General features: G+C 32.9%; 4 protein-coding genes across 5 annotated transcripts in view; 3 read left to right on the top strand and 1 right to left on the bottom strand.

Annotated features, from left to right (window-relative positions):
• Positions 1–1029: 1029 nt before the first annotated feature.
• Positions 1030–6341, top strand: LOC105250774 (dnaJ homolog subfamily B member 12). The gene is made up of 8 exons (XM_011257041.3): positions 1030–1467; positions 2121–2274; positions 2435–2580; positions 2653–2793; positions 4301–4434; positions 4506–4621; positions 4706–4869; positions 5838–6341. The coding sequence occupies exons 1-8, from the start codon at positions 1335–1337 to the stop codon at positions 5945–5947; spliced, it is 1098 nt and encodes a 365-aa protein (XP_011255343.1). The 5' UTR covers positions 1030–1334; the 3' UTR covers positions 5948–6341.
• A 1600-nt stretch (positions 6342–7941) lies between these two features.
• LOC112638548 (histone-lysine N-methyltransferase SETMAR-like) lies at positions 7942–9172 on the top strand. The gene is made up of 2 exons (XM_025410498.1): positions 7942–8007; positions 8070–9172. Exon 2 carries the CDS (start codon positions 8079–8081, stop codon positions 9102–9104), a length of 1026 nt encoding a protein of 341 aa, XP_025266283.1. The 5' UTR covers positions 7942–8007; positions 8070–8078; the 3' UTR covers positions 9105–9172.
• Positions 9173–9846: 674 nt separating this feature from the next.
• On the top strand, positions 9847–11970 carry LOC105250775 (transcriptional adapter 3-B). Its single transcript, XM_011257042.3, has 2 exons — positions 9847–9949; positions 10058–11970. The coding sequence occupies exon 2, from the start codon at positions 10173–10175 to the stop codon at positions 11508–11510; it is 1338 nt and encodes a 445-aa protein (XP_011255344.2). The 5' UTR covers positions 9847–9949; positions 10058–10172; the 3' UTR covers positions 11511–11970.
• A 1942-nt stretch (positions 11971–13912) lies between these two features.
• Positions 13913–16726, bottom strand: part of LOC105250780 (ATP synthase lipid-binding protein, mitochondrial) — a 3829-nt gene continuing 1015 nt past the window's right edge. For both annotated transcript variants that reach the window (XM_011257048.2, XM_025410448.1), the window contains exons 3-5: positions 16642–16726; positions 15903–16008; positions 13913–14704 (exon numbers count right to left, since the gene is read on the bottom strand). The exon at positions 16642–16726 is cut by the window's right edge and continues 17 nt beyond it. In XM_011257048.2, coding sequence (XP_011255350.2) covers positions 14541–14704; positions 15903–16008; positions 16642–16726 — 355 coding nt within the window. In that variant the 3' untranslated portion in view covers positions 13913–14540. The remainder of the gene's footprint in view (positions 14705–15902; positions 16009–16641) is intronic.

Here is a 16726-nt window from a genome sequence, read left to right as displayed (position 1 = left end):
GAATACGTTAAACTGGGTCCTGATTGGTCCATTCGCTACTTAAACTCTGATTAACTGGATTGTGGAACTAGACCTAAAAGATTGACCAATCACAGTCAAGTATGAAGAGAATACTCGACTGTGATTGGTCAATTTCTTAAGACTTAGGCCCAGTTCCATAATCCAGTTAATCCGAATTTAAGTAGCAAATAGACCAATCAGGACCCAGTTTAACGTATTAACGTATTATTTACTCGGATTAACTCGAGTTGTGGAAGCGGGCCTTAGGGCTTAAATTATCTATAGTAGATCGGGACTAATATCTTAATGTTGCTGCAATGTTACATCAATATTAATAATATTGCTGCAATGTTGCTGAAATGTTACAACAATATTAATAATATTGCTGCAATGTTGCAGCAATATGGTTTACGTAAAATTAAGAAATGATTTCAAGCCTCATAACTCGAAAAGTACTTTATGGAAAAATAATTTATTATAGTGTTTTGAAAAGCTCTCAAGGTAAGCTACAAGAATATGCAATGAAAAATAGGAGGTTTCATTTAAGAAAATGCACTTCCGGTCTGAATCGCCTATTTCCGGCCGGAACCAGAAGTTGAAAATATCACCATTCGATAGAGCGCACCCGATTTATAAAGAAAATGTTTTTACTTTTTTGAAATAACCACTTCTCTAGTTTTCAAATGGATGGTACAGATGATCTGAAACACCTTGTATATATTTATTTATTTATTTATTTATTAGTATATTTATATATTGATAATTTAAATATTATATATGATAATTTGCATATAAATATATATATATATATTCATGAAGTACATTAAAATATAATTATTCACGTCCATGAAAACGCGGGGAATGGTAAAATTTTCCTAGAGAGGAAAAAACCCTATTGGCCCTTCGATTGGACCAATCCGCGTCGAACAAGTACCATGCAACACGCAATTCAGCGTCGATGTTTCGAAACTTTCGGATTCGTCGAATCAATTTTCGCGGATCGCGAAAGTTTTTCCCCCCCGGTACAGCCAGCTGTTCGCGCGCGCGCGCGCGCATCTGGTCCGTCGTGTATGCTCGTTCGGCCGAAATATCGCGGTATAGGTGATTAATTGACGTTACGATGACGTTCATCAGCTCCTCGCACCTTTAATCATTCGCTGCTCGGCCGATGAAACGAGAAACGATGCTCGTGACGTGTGATCGAGTCGCACGCCGCGGTCAAGAGTGCTGAGAGTCCGGCCCTCCCTCGCGACTTATTTAACATTTTTGCCCCGTCACCCTGTCGTGCGATACAACACAAGACTGTGACTTCTCGGTTCCCGACGACGGACAAGATGGACAGCAACAAGGACGAGGCGGAGCGATGCACGGAACTCGCCGAGCGGTTTATGCGGGAAAGAAAATACGAGGAGGCCGAGAAGTTTATTCGCAAGGCCCAGAGGCTTTATCCGACGAAGAAGGCTGAGGGTACGTGCGACTTCCAGGAGGACCATTAAGCAATGTTAAATTCGTCCGACGACGATCTTTTTGTGTTGCTTGCTCTCAACAATATTGCTGCAATGTAATAACAATATTGCTGCAATGTAATAAAAATATTGCTGGGATATTGCTGCAATGTAATAACGATATTGCTGCATTATTGCTGCAACGTAATAAAAATATTGCTGCGATATTGCTGCAATGTAATAACAATATTGCTGTAAAAAAAATGTAATAAAAATATTGCTGTGATATTGCTGCAAAGTAATAAAAATATTGCTGCGATATTGCTGCAATGTAATAACAATATTGCTGCGATATTGCTGCAATGTAATAAAAATATTGCTGCAATGTAGCAACAATGGTCTGCACTGCAAGGGGAGAGTTGTTGATTTTATATAGTTCTTGATTTATTTCACGCACACAATTTTTACTTTTAATTTTCCTTATCTTGGGAAAGCAGTTTCTGTAAACCTTTTCTGGCAGAAAACAATGAAACAACCTATACAGCACAGAACATTGCAGCAATGTTACAATATTGTTACAATGTTGCTGTGAACATTGTAGCAATATTGCTGCAGTGTTCTGTGCTGTATGGGAAGTGTCATGAAGGAGTAATCGACACGATTATGCATTTATAGAACTGTTGGCGGAAGTGGCGATACTTTCGAAGCAAAACCAGAAACCAGAGGCTGCCGAGCCTACTGTTAGAAAACGCCAGAGTGCGACTAAAGATGGAACACATTCCCAGACTAATTCGGATTACACGAAAGAACAGTTGGATCACGTGAAAAGGTAGATACTTCAATGGTGAGATTGTTTCAACATCTCAAACGGATTGCGACATTCACGAAACATATATTTGTTCATGATTGCTTTATATTTCGTTTACTTAATTATTATTCATTCTCTGTTCAGTGAAACATACTTTTATTTACAAGGATACTGATTTCAGGATAAAAAAATGCAAGGATTATTACGAGATTTTAGGAGTCAGCAAAGACGCTACAGACAGTGATATTAAAAAAGCTTACAAGAAATTAGCCCTTCAATTGCATCCTGACAAAAATAAAGCACCAGGAGCGGCTGAAGCTTTTAAAGGTAAGATATACTTGATATAGTCGCGATAGAGAATTATAGCAAATATAAATAAGAAGTCTAATTTTTTTACAGCCATTGGTAATGCAGTCGCTATTCTCATCGATCCGGAGAAGCGAAAACAATATGACTTGTATGGTCCTGAAGAAGAACGAATGCAAAGTGCCCAACATCGTCAAGGTCATACACATTATAACTATACTCGCGGATTTGAAGGTACCAACAAGATATTAATTAAATTCAGATTAAATATCACTCTCTGTAGCGTTTTTAACTTTGTCCTTTTATTTGTGTTACATTCTAATATATTTATAATCATTATAATCATTATAATATTAATATTCATTATATTATTTATCTATTCGTTATTATTTTATATTATTTTATATTATTTTATATTATTTTATTATATTATATTATTTTATATTATTTTATATTATTTTATACATTATTAGAAAGAAATGACAAAAAATAGAAAATATAAAAGAACTTTAATCAAGTCCTCTGAGAAGAGTGCTAGGCGGAGGGAACCGGCGGGGAGGGGGGAAAGTAAACATCACGGGGTGTGACTGGTGGACGCGGGGAAGGGGTAATGCATCCGATAAGCGAGGGGAAGTGATAATGTGAGAATGAGAGAGATGAGGAATTTTTTTTTCCCAAACAAAAATACTGCAATTTATTCAAAAGTGCGTATGCATTTTTTATAAGTGCGTGTGAGTGTTAATAATAATATGTAAAATATGATACAAAATAACAATAATATAAAAATATAAAATTTAAAAAATACAATAATAACAGAAAATAAAAAATTGCATAAAAGATTAAAAATATAAAAGAAATAAAAAAGAATATAAAAATATATAAAATGATAATAAAAATATATAATGGATCGGAGTGTGTCGCTGAACTGAAACAAAAACAACATTGCATTAGTAAATTTATTTTTAACATCTATAAAATATTTAAAAAAAAGATTACATTAGACTAAGTCTATAGAACTGCATTCATCCTCCTTCCTTCTCGTCCTCATTTCATTCGTCCTCCTCTTATCTCTTGGTAGATCTCCAACCGGAAGTAGCCAATATGAGGAAGTCAATGGGTGGATGTTGAACATCTTTGACCTTCTGCGGCTCTTCAGGTTGGAGCCCTAGAAAGAGATAATTGAGGGGAACGAGTGGGACGAGGAAGAAGAGCGGAAGAAGGATAAATGGAGTTTTATGACTTTAGAAGGCTGATGTAAATATTTTTTAAATTATAGATATTAAAATAAATTTATTAATGCAATGTTGTTTTTGTTTCAGTTGCACGATGGACCAAATATACATTAAATATTTTTGTTAAAATTATATATTATTGCATTTATTTTGTATATTTAATCTGTTATGCTCATTTTTTATTCGCTTATCTTATCATTGAATTTTTATTAAATTTTTAAATTTTATATTTTTATGTTATTACCTTATATCATATTTTATATATTGTTATATTAACACATACATTCGTACAAAGTACATATATATTTTTGAATAAATTGTAATATTTTTATTTGAAAAAAAAAAATTATTTCCAAACCTCTCTTATCCCTCGCTTATCAGATGCATTGTGATTCCCCCGACTTCCCCTCAGAGGATCTAGATTAAAACTCTCCTATATTACCTATTATCTATCTATTTATCTGAATTCGATCTATCCTACATCATCTAAAATATCTGTATATCTTTAGCTGATATCACAGCTGAGGAACTATTTAATATGTTCTTTGGCGTTGGCTTTCCGCAACAAGAATTTTATATGCGTCGAACAGGTGGGAGATGGACGAGGCAGCAAGAGGCCCAAGCGCAACATGCTCATTCTCAGGTAAAGTAGAAGAGAAATTTTATTTGCTAGAGCAATTTTTTCGTTTATTTACAACGCATAACATTTTACAGCAAGCAAATGGATATACTACATTTCTTCAAATGTTACCAGTTTTATTACTAATATTGTTAACTATGATGAGTAGTTTCTTCATATCTGATCCAGTATATAGTCTGCATTCAAATTCGTAAGAATAATTAATAGCAATTTCATCTAAATGGGAATTTGTGTAATAAAATACACATACATGTGACCTTCTTCTCACTTGCAGGAAATATTCTGTGGCCAGAACAACTCAAATTCAACATGTTCCATATTATGTTAAAGAAAACTTTCATAGTGAATATCAAGGCAGTTTACGTAGGCTAGAAAATTCAATCGAAGAAGAATACTTCAATAATTTAAGACAAGCCTGTGCAAGAGAGAAAAATTACAGTATGTATATAGAATTCTTTTCTTGTTTTCCTTCTCAATATATATACAATCAAAATACAGGGTGTCCCAAAAATCCCGGACCGGTCGAATATTTCATAAACTATGCACTTTAGAAAGAAATGTTTCAGACAAAAGTTGTATGGCTTGAAGGGGACCATCAGACAGTGGCAATGATTTGATATGGGAGAGTCATTTGAAAGTCACGTGAAGATCACCGTCAATTTCTTAAATGGAACTCCCTATTTTTTATTAAATATTCTGGTAGCTCACGTCGAGAGCTTTCCAAAACACTATAATTAAGTTAGTTTTCATTAAGTACTTTTCGAATTATGAGGCTTGAAATCATTTCTTAATTTTACATAAATCGTAAAATATCTTGTAAAATATTCATTTTTCGATTATCTTACCTTAATACTTTCATGTACAAAATAATGACAGGAATCAATTGGTGTAAAGAAAAAACATAGTTGTTTTTAAGAAAAAATATGTAATTTAAAAATATGTTAATTTGCAATTAACAATTATATTATTTTATGGTTTATGCAAAATTAAGAAATGATTTCAGCCTCATAACTCGAAAAGTACTCAATGAAGAAATACTTTATTATAGTGTTTTGGGAAGCTCTCGAGATAAGCTACACGAATATGTAATAAAAAATAGGGGTTCCATTTAAGAAATTGAAGATGATCTTTACATCACCTTCAAATAACTCTCCAAGGTCAAATCATTGCCACTATCTGATGATCCCCTTCAAGCCACAACTTTTGTCTGAAACATTTCTTTCTAAAGTGCATAGTTTATGAAATATTCGACCGGTCCGGGACTTTTGGGACATCCTGTATATCCAATATATATATTTTAAATATCGTTACAATAATTATAATTTTCTCTTCTTCCTTCCCTTTTTTTTTTTTTTTTTTTTTTTTTGAAAGATTTGAAACAAGCTTTAAATTTTATCCTTTTTCAGAGGAAGCCATGATGTGGAAAGCCCGTAATTTCGGAGATCATGATTTATATATGAAAGCTAAAAATCTCGAAATGCCTTCGTGTAAGAAAATACAAGAAAGTGCAAGATAAATTCTGATAAAAAAAATATGAATTAAATAGAAGATCTATTGTGTAGATAAATGTATATTATATTTATACGTATATAATTGTTTTTGGGTGTGATGAAAATTTGGCATATAAAATGCAGTTACATATATCATATTTCTATACACCCGAAGGGTAAATCATATTTCAAAGTCCACATAGAGAACATACATTTGGACTACTTTTTAGCTGTTTATTCTATGCATATAAATTATAAACTGCATGATGAATGACTGAGTGTTCAAAGTGAATAAGGTTTTATTCTTTAGTTGGACTCGCGCGAGTAAAAATAAAGAAAAATTTCGTTCATACTTCATATAATCCATTTAAACAAATGTGTGTGTGTGTATATATATGTGTGTACATATACATACATACATATATATGTGGAATTTATAAGTCTGTTTTTATAAAGATTATTTAAAAGTTATATAGAAAAAATAATATAATACTTTTTCAACTTTTCATACAAACTGATGATGCAGTGAAATATCTTTAGGAGATGTAACAGTCATCCTGAATACTCAGTTATTTATAATGAGCAATTAAGATGAAAGCCTAGTACTCTTGTTGATACAATCACAGATAATTTAGATGAATATGTCATGTATATGTAATATCACAAATTTGCGAATCCACAATTTATTTCATGATAATGTGTAATGTGATAAATTTTATTATCTTTTCCTATTGTAATTGAAAAAATATAAATGCATCTAATATCAGTTATTTATATTTGCACTCGGAATGTTATAACTCATTGGCCTATGTGATATTTGTATTTTTGGGAATTTTTAAAGATACATTTATGATTATAAAAAAGTGCAATTTAAAAGAGAAGCAGGAAAATTCATTGGAAATATGCATATTTAAAACTCTCAGCCAATTAATTATTTTTTGCAAGTCTTTTAATCTCTATATTAAGTTATATCTCTATATTAAGTTATTTCTATATTAAGTTATTGTTGACTTTATAAACACACACATATATATGAACTTTAAATAATATTTTAAATATAATCTTCAAGCGACACATCATATCAAATTGCAATCATTTTTTTACTTAAATTATATTTGTCTCGACATTTCTTTTATCAATTTTATAATTGTAAAAAATATAATATACATTAACATAATATTCAAAATTTCAATTAAATTTCTTAAATTAAATTTATCATTTTCATTCTAATCCTCCATTTACAATATTTTTTGGCACTGTAATTTCGATGTAACTTTAATTCTATGCTAGTCGAAAATCGCTTAGCGAGTAAGATTCTATTACTAACGAAAAGATTTTTTTACAAGGGAGAACCGAATTCTGTTCTTCCTTCATTTCGGAAAAATTTGAAAAAAATTGTGCTTGTAAGAAAATGAAGAATTAACATAAAAGCTTAAAAATTTTTACTATATATTTATAATAAATTCTTGTATTCGTTTTTAGAATTGATAAAAGAATTTTTCAATATTTGTGTAAAAGTTTATTCAAGTTTGTACTTGTAGATAAACTTTTCTCTACTTTATTTTGATTTGTTATTAATTAAATGCCGATAGTAAATTTTTTAAATAGCATCTGAAATTGCAATAGAGAAATTTGTTTTAATGATAAAAATGAAAAATATTTCATATTCTTATACAAATTAATAAAAGATTAAATAAGTTTTAAAAATATATTAGTGATTTCAAATGTAAATGATATTGAATCTCTGTGTTGAGATATAATACTAGCGTGCGTTTAGTATATACTGATATATAATTACAAATCATACAACTTGTTATATAAATTTAATTATAATTTATCAGCAGTTTGTAGTGTAAACATATGATAATATAAATTATGTTCAATTATATAAATTATCTAAGTTTAAAAAAATTTAGTTTTTCTGTTTTAGTTAGTAAAATATAATTTAATAATTTTATATATATATATATATATATATATATATACATATTAGGTGAAGTAAAAAGTTCTGAGCGTTTTCCGCTAGATGTCTTTAATGAGCCATATCTCACGATGTATACATCGCATCGGGTCATACGATTGAAAGGTGACATTACGCTTCAAAAAAGTTCTATGACAGTTTTGTGTCAAGCCAGTTGTGTGTTACAGCGTTCCAAAATGGAGGTAAAAAAAGAGAAAATTCGATACATTCTTCAGTACCACTACGACCAAGGTGAAAAGGCAGAGCAGGCGGCCAAAAAAATTTGTGCTGTTTATGGACCCAATACAGTATCGAATGCAACAGCAAAGCGGTGGTTCCAACGATTCCGTTCTGGTAATATGGACGTCGAAGATGAGGCACGCTCTGGTAGGCCAATCGTCGAAAATGTCGATAAAATCATGGAAATCGTCGAGTCGGACCGGCATGTGAGCACTTATTCCATTGCCCAGGAACTGAAGATTAGCCAGAAAACCGTTTGGAACCATTTGCATAAGGCTGGTCTCAAGAAGAAGCTCGATGTATGGGTGCCACACGAATTGACGCAAAAGAACCTTTTGGACCGAATTGATGCCTGCGATTCTTTGCTGAAACGTAACGAAATCGATCCATTTTTGAAGCGGATGGTAACTGGTGATGAAAAATGGGTCACATACGAGAACAACAGCCGAAAAAGATCGTGGTCTAATCGCGGTGAGCCGGCCCAAACGATCGCCAAGCCCGGATTAACGGCCAAGAAGGTTTTGCTGTGTGTTTGGTGGGATTGGAAAGGAATCATCCACTATGAGCTGCTCCCATCGGGCCAAACACTCAATTCGGACCTCTATTGTGAACAACTGACCAGATTGAAGCAGGCGATCGACCAGAAGCGGCCAGAATTGGCCAATAGGAAGAGTGTTGTGTTCCATCAAGACAACGCCAGGCTACACACATCATTAACGACGCGCCAGAAGCTCCGAGAGCTTGGATGGGAGGTTCTATTGCAACCGCCGTATAGTCCAGACTTGGCACCAAGCGATTATCACCTTTTCAAGCATTTGCAAAATTTTCTTGATAGTACAAAACTGGCCTCAAGAGAGGCTTGTGAAAATGAGCTGGTCAAGTTTTTTACGAATAGGGACGAGGACTTCTTTAATCGCGGAATTATGAAATTGCCTTCAAAATGGACAAAAGTTATCGAACAAAACGGCGCATATTTGATCTAAATCGGATAATCCTAACTATGTTCATTTCATCGTCGAAATAAAGCGAAAAAACGCTCAGAACTTTTTACTTCACCTAATATATATATATATATATATATATATATATATATATATATATATATACACATTATATATTTTGATCTTTTCTTTTATTTCTCACAAGTGAAAAAGAATTATTTGTTTTGACGAATGTAAAAAGTGAGAAAAAAGCTGGATATTTATCACATAAGTTTGTTGAATATCTATTTTTGTTTTTTTTTTGAATTTTTTTTTTAATTTGATTTTATTATAATCAAAATAAAAGGGATTAAAATTTCTTCCGATTGATCAAATTTCAATTTTTATTTTTAAATTTCAATTTTTAGATTTGTTCTTTTTAGATAAATTGACGACTATATATATATTTCTTTCCAATAAGTGAAATAAAAAAGATAAATTCTGAATTGCAACTAGTTCAACTAAAAAGAAAAAAATCTTTTTAGTCCTTGATATGATACACTCTAAAATGGCCTTAAGGCTTGTACACATGTAACGACAGTCATAACATTTATGAGTGGTGCACAATCTATCGCTAGCAATGGGTGGCACCCGATTGACCACGTCGCCAATTGGCCAATTCAAAATAGGACTCTCTGATTGGTTAATCGTTGCTGGTTACCCTAGGCACAGGTCGATATAATTGGCTGTGGTCAATCGCAACGTGTCAAACGGGACGCTCCCCTAGCAATTGGTAGAACGTATCACAGGGATACTTTACTGGTGGCAATTATAACCTGTAATCTACCCTAATTTTGTTATTATTTATATGCGACCAAGATATATTTGATATCTCAAAATAAGACGAGGTAAGTATTAAGATGGCACTTCTAATTTGACGATAATAATTTCTGAGGATTTTTTGACAATTTATTTTGTTGATAAATTATTATTGAATTAAATAATCATAATTACAGATGTAACATGATATTTTCCTGAAGCCTTGCCAAATTAATTAACACGTAAGAGTCCTTGTCCAGTGACAGCTTGATTGTCTCTCGTCGCTGACTCTCTCTTTTTTGCGCTTGAAATATGTCGGGAAAAGGAAAGCAGAGTTCTAAGAAGGCTGTTGTCAAGGTACGAGAGTCTGGCAAGACTGCGCAGTCTTCTCTGGTGAATAACGACACGAATTCCGAGACGTCAGAGCCAACAACGTCCCAGGCAATTTTTAAGACGGTCGACAATAGTCGACATCTGCCAAGATACACCAACATTCTAAAACGTTCAGCGGAGGAGGGCGTGGGCATGGAAGACCTGGACACGTTGCAGCTGGAACTGGAGATGCTCCTGTCAGCGGTCGTCGTACGACATCGTACTCTTCAAGACGAGATTGCTAGCTTGTCGTCGGCAGAGGAGCGCAGAGACAGGAGGTCGAAAAGCGGGAAGAGCGTACCTCTGCTTAAGAAAATGCGGGAGGAGAAATTTAAGCCGAAGGAGGTGAACGCCAAGAGTCAGCCACCTCTGTACACGAAGCTCTACACGCAGAGAGCGGTGAGAAGTTCAGCCAGTCAGGTGGCGTCGAACATACACGAAATTGGAAGAATAGAGGGATCCAAGTCTGATGCCCCAAAGCTGCTTCTACCGAAAAATGATACCCCCAATAAGTTCTGGGCATCGGTGGATCCTTATTGCACCGACATCATGCCCGAGGATATTAAATTGTTGGAGGAATTGATCGCTACGCACAGTGACATAAGCGACTTTAAGAAGATTCCACCTCTGGGTCGTCATTACAGCTTAATGTGGGCGCACAATGATTTGTTGCAGGAGGAGGACGCGGCGAATCCAAACAGGGAAAAGAGGAAGAATCGCACAGACATGTCCCACTTGATATCCAAAGGCGATAAGAAGACTAACGGTATCGCTGGACCGCTCACCCAGCGATTGGTCTCTGCGCTTCTCGAGGAGAAGGTGTACGTCGGGAATAATAATACGGAGAATAAATTATTCCGAGATGGGGACTCGCCCGTTTTGAGGGACCTGACCATTCAGAATTCCATCAACTTGGAATTACGAATGCACAAGGAACTGGTCGAGCAGGGGATCTTGGAACCTGATGCGCAGAAAAAGAATCAAGAGGATGATGAGATTCTTGCGGAGATTAAGAGATGTCAACAGGAACTTTCCGCATTGTCCAGTCACAACGTTGTACAGTTGAAGAGATTGTTCAATCTAGCCCAGGAGGAGAGTAAGAGGCAAGCATTGAAACGGAAAATTAGCAACGCGGACAACGAGGTGGTGGAACATTATAAGAAATTGACCAAAGCCAAGCAGAATAAGGAAAGCTTGACGAGAAAGGAACAGGAGAAAGCGTGGGCGTGTCTGAGGGAACGAGAGAGTTTGTTAGAACAATTAAATGCTACTAAATAATTTAGTAGAATCTATAGGTTTTACACAGCAAGTCGAAATGAAATGTAGGAATATTTCTTAAACGTATACAAATATTATAGTCACACATAATACAGATTTAAAGTCTTTAATCTGTTACAAGAAATATTCAAGAAATATGTAGGAATATGATAATAGTCTGAACGTGTACATTGTTCATTCTTTATGTTAAAAAATGCATGGATTTAATATAGAGAAATTATATATTGCGAAAACTAAATTGCACACATAAATTTAGAATTCTCGCTAATGTTACACGTACCAAAATTTAGCATATACAGGGTGTCCCACCCCAAATAACTTTCTTATTTTTAATTTTAGAAAAAGATGTTTCAGACAAAAGTTGTATGGTTTCCAGGGGGACATAAGATGGTGCCATTAGTTTGACCTTGAAGAGTTACATGTAGGTTACGTGAAGATCATTTTGAATTTCTTAAATGGAACACCCTATATATATTTGCATATTCTTGTAGCTTATCTAGAGAGCTTTCCAAAACACTATAAATAAACATTTTTTCATCAAGTATTTTTCAAGTTATGAGGCTTGAAATCATTTCTTAATTTTATTTATAGTTTTGGAAAGCTCTCGAGATAAGCTACAAGAATATGTAATGAGAAAATGTAGGTTCCATTTAAGAAATTGAAGGTAACCTTCATGTGATCTTCAAATAACTCTTCAAGATCAAACCAATGGTACCATCTTATGTCCCCCTCGAAACTATACAACTTTTGTCTGAAACATCTTTTTCTAAAATTAAAAATAAGAAAGTTATTTGGGATGGGACATTAAAATGGGACACCCTGTATATATCATACATATATATTTTCTCAACACACACATAACATTGTGAGATTAATTCATAGATCCTAAAGCAGAGAGAAGTCTGAATAATATGAATGATACGCATAAGATCTTTTTTTTTAAGTTAAAAAAGTATTTATAAATTTATTACTTTATAGAAGCTAAATTGTCAGCAAGAAAAAGATACAAAAAACCTGATTACATGTATAATACTCGCAGTTTCCTCTTTTATTTAAAAATAATTTTTCATGATACTAATTTTTATTGATATTCCATGTCATCTTCTTTTAGTATAGTTGGAGATTTTTAGCATAGAGTTTTGTATAATATAGATTTTATAATATTTAAATAAAATATAAATATATATTTACATATGTACATATACTTCAAATTTATGCCTATACTTGTGTGTGTGTGTGTGTGCGTGTCAAACGAGGCTAAAATTAAGAAAATTAGTAAATTATGAAAATCAGAGTGAATAACTTTTGCTTTAAGTATATATGGGAATAAATAAATTTAATAAATAGGAGTCTATTTTGAACAGTCAAAATACAAGTCTAATTATATGTATTCTAAACACATTCAAGCATCTATATGTGTGTGTGAGGATTGATGTAAGAAGTAAATATAACATCTATTTTTACATCAATGACTTTAATTCGACATATTAGTTTTGTTATATTTATAATGATTTTTCAAATGTTTAATGATGTTTTTATCATTGTAAGTTATATTATATTTCATGCATATATACAGTTTAGATTAAATGCATTTAAATACAGTTTTTGTTATACAATCACAATTTCGTAAACCCATTGTAAAAGATTCAACTGCAGTCATATAATTGAGTATGTATGTCAACAAACTTGTGAAATATAATACCAGCATCTTTAAACTCTTACAAAGCTGTACATATCTATGGGTCTTGATTAATAAAGCAAAAGAAATTAAGAATTTCATTTATTTTCAGATCTTTCAAGCGCATATAACACGCACATTGCTTATACGTACCATTGAATAATAACTCTTGTTGCTTAGAATAGCTAGCGGCTTGCTCAAATTTAATTATATAATAATTAAGTATAGATGTATCTTAATTAAAAATAAATTACTCCTTAATACATGATATATATATATATATATATTATGGCTAAAATGAGATGTACTGTTTTGTAGCTATACTCTCTTTTTTATAATTATCATTTTTGCGAACACACAACCGCTATCATGAAAGCATTTTGAGACAAAATTTTATATTTCAAGAATATTTAGATACTGAAGAGTATAATATATTATTATGTATTAATATATTATTATCTATTAATATATTATTATGTATTATGCAAAAAATTATATATTAATTATTATGTATATTATATATTAATATATTAATATTAATATTTAATTACATTAATATTAATATATTATTATGTATTATGCAAACAAATAATATTTTTATACAAAATGTAAATAATCGTGTGTATATAAGAACAGATTGAATTTATTTTTCGGAATTACAAAATGTCTTCGAATCTAGAGAGGCGGCAGAAGAGGAGATTGTGCAGACAAATACTTGTAAAAATCCATTTCACGACAAAGATGTTTATTCGGTATCACTGTACAGTTTTTTTTTTGTTTTATCGTCAAGAGTTACCTTAACAACGTGCGTACGCGACGGCAGAACAATGATGAACCCTTTAAGGTGACAAGAGGATTTTTTTTTTTTTCGAAAAGTGTACTCTAGCTCGCGTAGAATATTATAACGGAGTGTGAATACCTACGTGCGTATGCGGATGAGGCTGTCGCTATTTTGTTTCTTTTCTTTTAACTTTCAATAATGTCTTATTCGTTTTCTTTTCGTTACACCGAAATTTCCATTATTTTTATAACAATGTGAGTTTATACGCTACATGAGACAGTAGGCCATGAAATGATTACAAACAAGCTGAAGACTTGGAAGGGGGCCGAGACGATCCGCGGACGATGACATGGAATTACATGTGTAATAGCTCTTAATTGTTAACTCTTGTTCATTGCCGCGCCGTCGCGACCCCACCGAACCACGAAAATCTGAGCTTCTCTAATGATTTCATGGCATCCCGCGCACCAGAGGCAGCCGCCGCCTTTCCCCATCGAGCCAGACGACGCTGCCTTGGCAGTGACGCACTAAAACTATATCAGCAATTTCTTATGCGGATATCGATGATGGCTTAGAAGGCGAACAGGAGCAGGAAAGCCATCATAAGACAGAAGAGACCCATAGCCTCGGACAGGGCGAAGCCCAGGATGGCGTACGAGAATAGTTGCTGCTTCAGGGAAGGATTCCTGGCGTAGCCGATGATCAGCGAACCGAATACGGATCCAATACCAGCACCTGGAATGGAAATTTGTCTACTATTACAGAATACATATCGAGTCAAAGGATTTTATTGCTGATACTGATGTTTGCGACACACACTGTACATATATATATGATGCTTTACGTAACAATCTATGCACATGCACATTACTTAAAGAGACTTTAAAATCATGTAAAACGAATAATTAATATTTTTCTATAGATCTTGCACAAATATGACAGGTGAAAAAAAATCCAACGACTTCACTTCCATGAGGATCTGGTCCAAGGAGAGAGTCGGGTTCAAAAGGCATATAGGATGAGGAACGCTACCATCAGGCAAAAGAGGCCCATTGCTTCGGCTAGCGCGAATCCAAGGATTGCATAGTTAAAAACTTGCTGTTTCAGGGAGGGATTACGTGCATAGCCAATTATTAAGGATCCAAAAACCAGACCAATACCAACCCCTATAACATGTGAATATTTCTTTAAAAACAACAAACTTAAACAAGACATTAAAATAAACACACGCTATTAATTTACATTAATTCTACAATTTTTTTATCAATTAAACAATCATTTTATTATTCATGCATATTCATATATAAAAAAAAGTTATACTAGATTATGTTAATGTATCATGTTTCTGAAGGACAATAAATATAAAATAAATTGATAAATTTAAAAAGATACATAAAATTGCAAAAATTTTCAATTACTTGGAAGGTATTGGAAATTATAATATTTATAGGAAAGATATGAATGTGTTATTAACAGAGAGCATGCGTTGGATGTAGTGAAAGTAATTACTTGAAAATTCAAATTACACATGTAATGATCACATAATAAAAATTGCAGATTTTTATATAAAATCAATTCAAATTGTGTCAAATCATGTCAAATGATTTTTATATACTCAATTTCTATAATTATTCATATTTATATAATTTTATTATTATTTTTATAATTTATATAATTTAATAAATATAATTTATTAAATTTATATAATTTATATAATTTATATAATTCAATTTATATAATTATATAATTTTATATAATAATTGTATTGAAATCATGTCAAATTGATTTTTATATAATCAATTCAAATTATTCGTTAAATATGTGTACTATTATTTTACACATTCTATTATTTTATAACGCTATCAATCATGCTATTGTGCAAAATTATGCTGACTGAAAATTGATATAATTATATTCTTTTGCAAATACATACCAGATCCTGCTACACCCACAGTGGCAGCACCAGCACCAATAAACTTCGCAGCGGAATCGATGTCACGACTGACTGTCGAAGTTTGGAAGCTACGCACGATTGGTGACTGCACCAAAATATCACACAAATTAGATATAAAGATAAAACAGATGTAATACTTTGTCTTGTAATTTTGATACAAAGTTTCAAGGATACAACAAATTTTATTTCACAATCACTCTCTGTCGAGCCAACTAAAAGTCGATTCCAGAGTACGACTCGAATATTTAATAACAAATTCCCCTAATCTTTGCGTTAATAATCAAAGCAACACTATCGTTAACAAAAATTTGTTATAAAAAATACAAAAAAAAAGACAACAAAATAATTAACAAAAATTTGTTATAAAAAATGCAAAAAAATACAAAAATACAAAAAAAGTACATCTGTCAAAACTCATGACTTGGAAGCTATCGAGACTTGAAAAAAAATTGATAAGAAGCGATGCTACTCGACATCTAATAAAGGAATCGCGTCTTTATTTCCATTCAATTATTGCGCAAAGCTGATCCCAAAGACACGACTGATGGCGACCTATATTTTTTCCCCGAGCGACACGAGGACCGGAAAATCGCCCCGACTCGTTCTCGGGACACCCTGGGGAAGCCACGAGACGCTTATATAACCTTGATCTCGAGGAGTTATGCAATATACGAAGAGCGAGGGGGAGAGCGACAGGCCAACACACCAGTCCACTCACCAAACTGACGGGTGTCTGAACTTGATTCTGCTGTAAGTACTGGCTGTGGCTGATCACGGCACTGCTCAGCGGCCGCAGATAGGTC

The sequence above is a fragment of the Camponotus floridanus genome, unplaced genomic scaffold, assembly GCF_003227725.1.
Source record: "Camponotus floridanus strain SB8 unplaced genomic scaffold, Cflo_v7.5 scaffold32, whole genome shotgun sequence".
NCBI lineage: Eukaryota > Metazoa > Arthropoda > Insecta > Hymenoptera > Formicidae > Camponotus > Camponotus floridanus.
The sequence above is the reverse complement of the archived record's forward strand: the minus strand, read 5'-3'. Positions and strand labels throughout refer to the sequence as shown.

Excerpts from the sequence above, each read along its gene's own strand:
- LOC105250774 (XM_011257041.3), top strand. The coding sequence starts at position 1,335 with ATGGACAGCAACAAGGACGAGGCGGAGCGATGCACGGAACTCGCCGAG. Across the intron at positions 2,275-2,434 it reads CAGTTGGATCACGTGAAAAG|GATAAAAAAATGCAAGGATT; the intron begins GTAGATACTTCA and ends TACTGATTTCAG. Across the intron at positions 4,870-5,837 it reads TGCAAGAGAGAAAAATTACA|AGGAAGCCATGATGTGGAAA; the intron begins GTATGTATATAG and ends ATCCTTTTTCAG.
- LOC112638548 (XM_025410498.1), top strand. The coding sequence starts at position 8,079 with ATGGAGGTAAAAAAAGAGAAAATTCGATACATTCTTCAGTACCACTAC.
- LOC105250775 (XM_011257042.3), top strand. The coding sequence starts at position 10,173 with ATGTCGGGAAAAGGAAAGCAGAGTTCTAAGAAGGCTGTTGTCAAGGTA.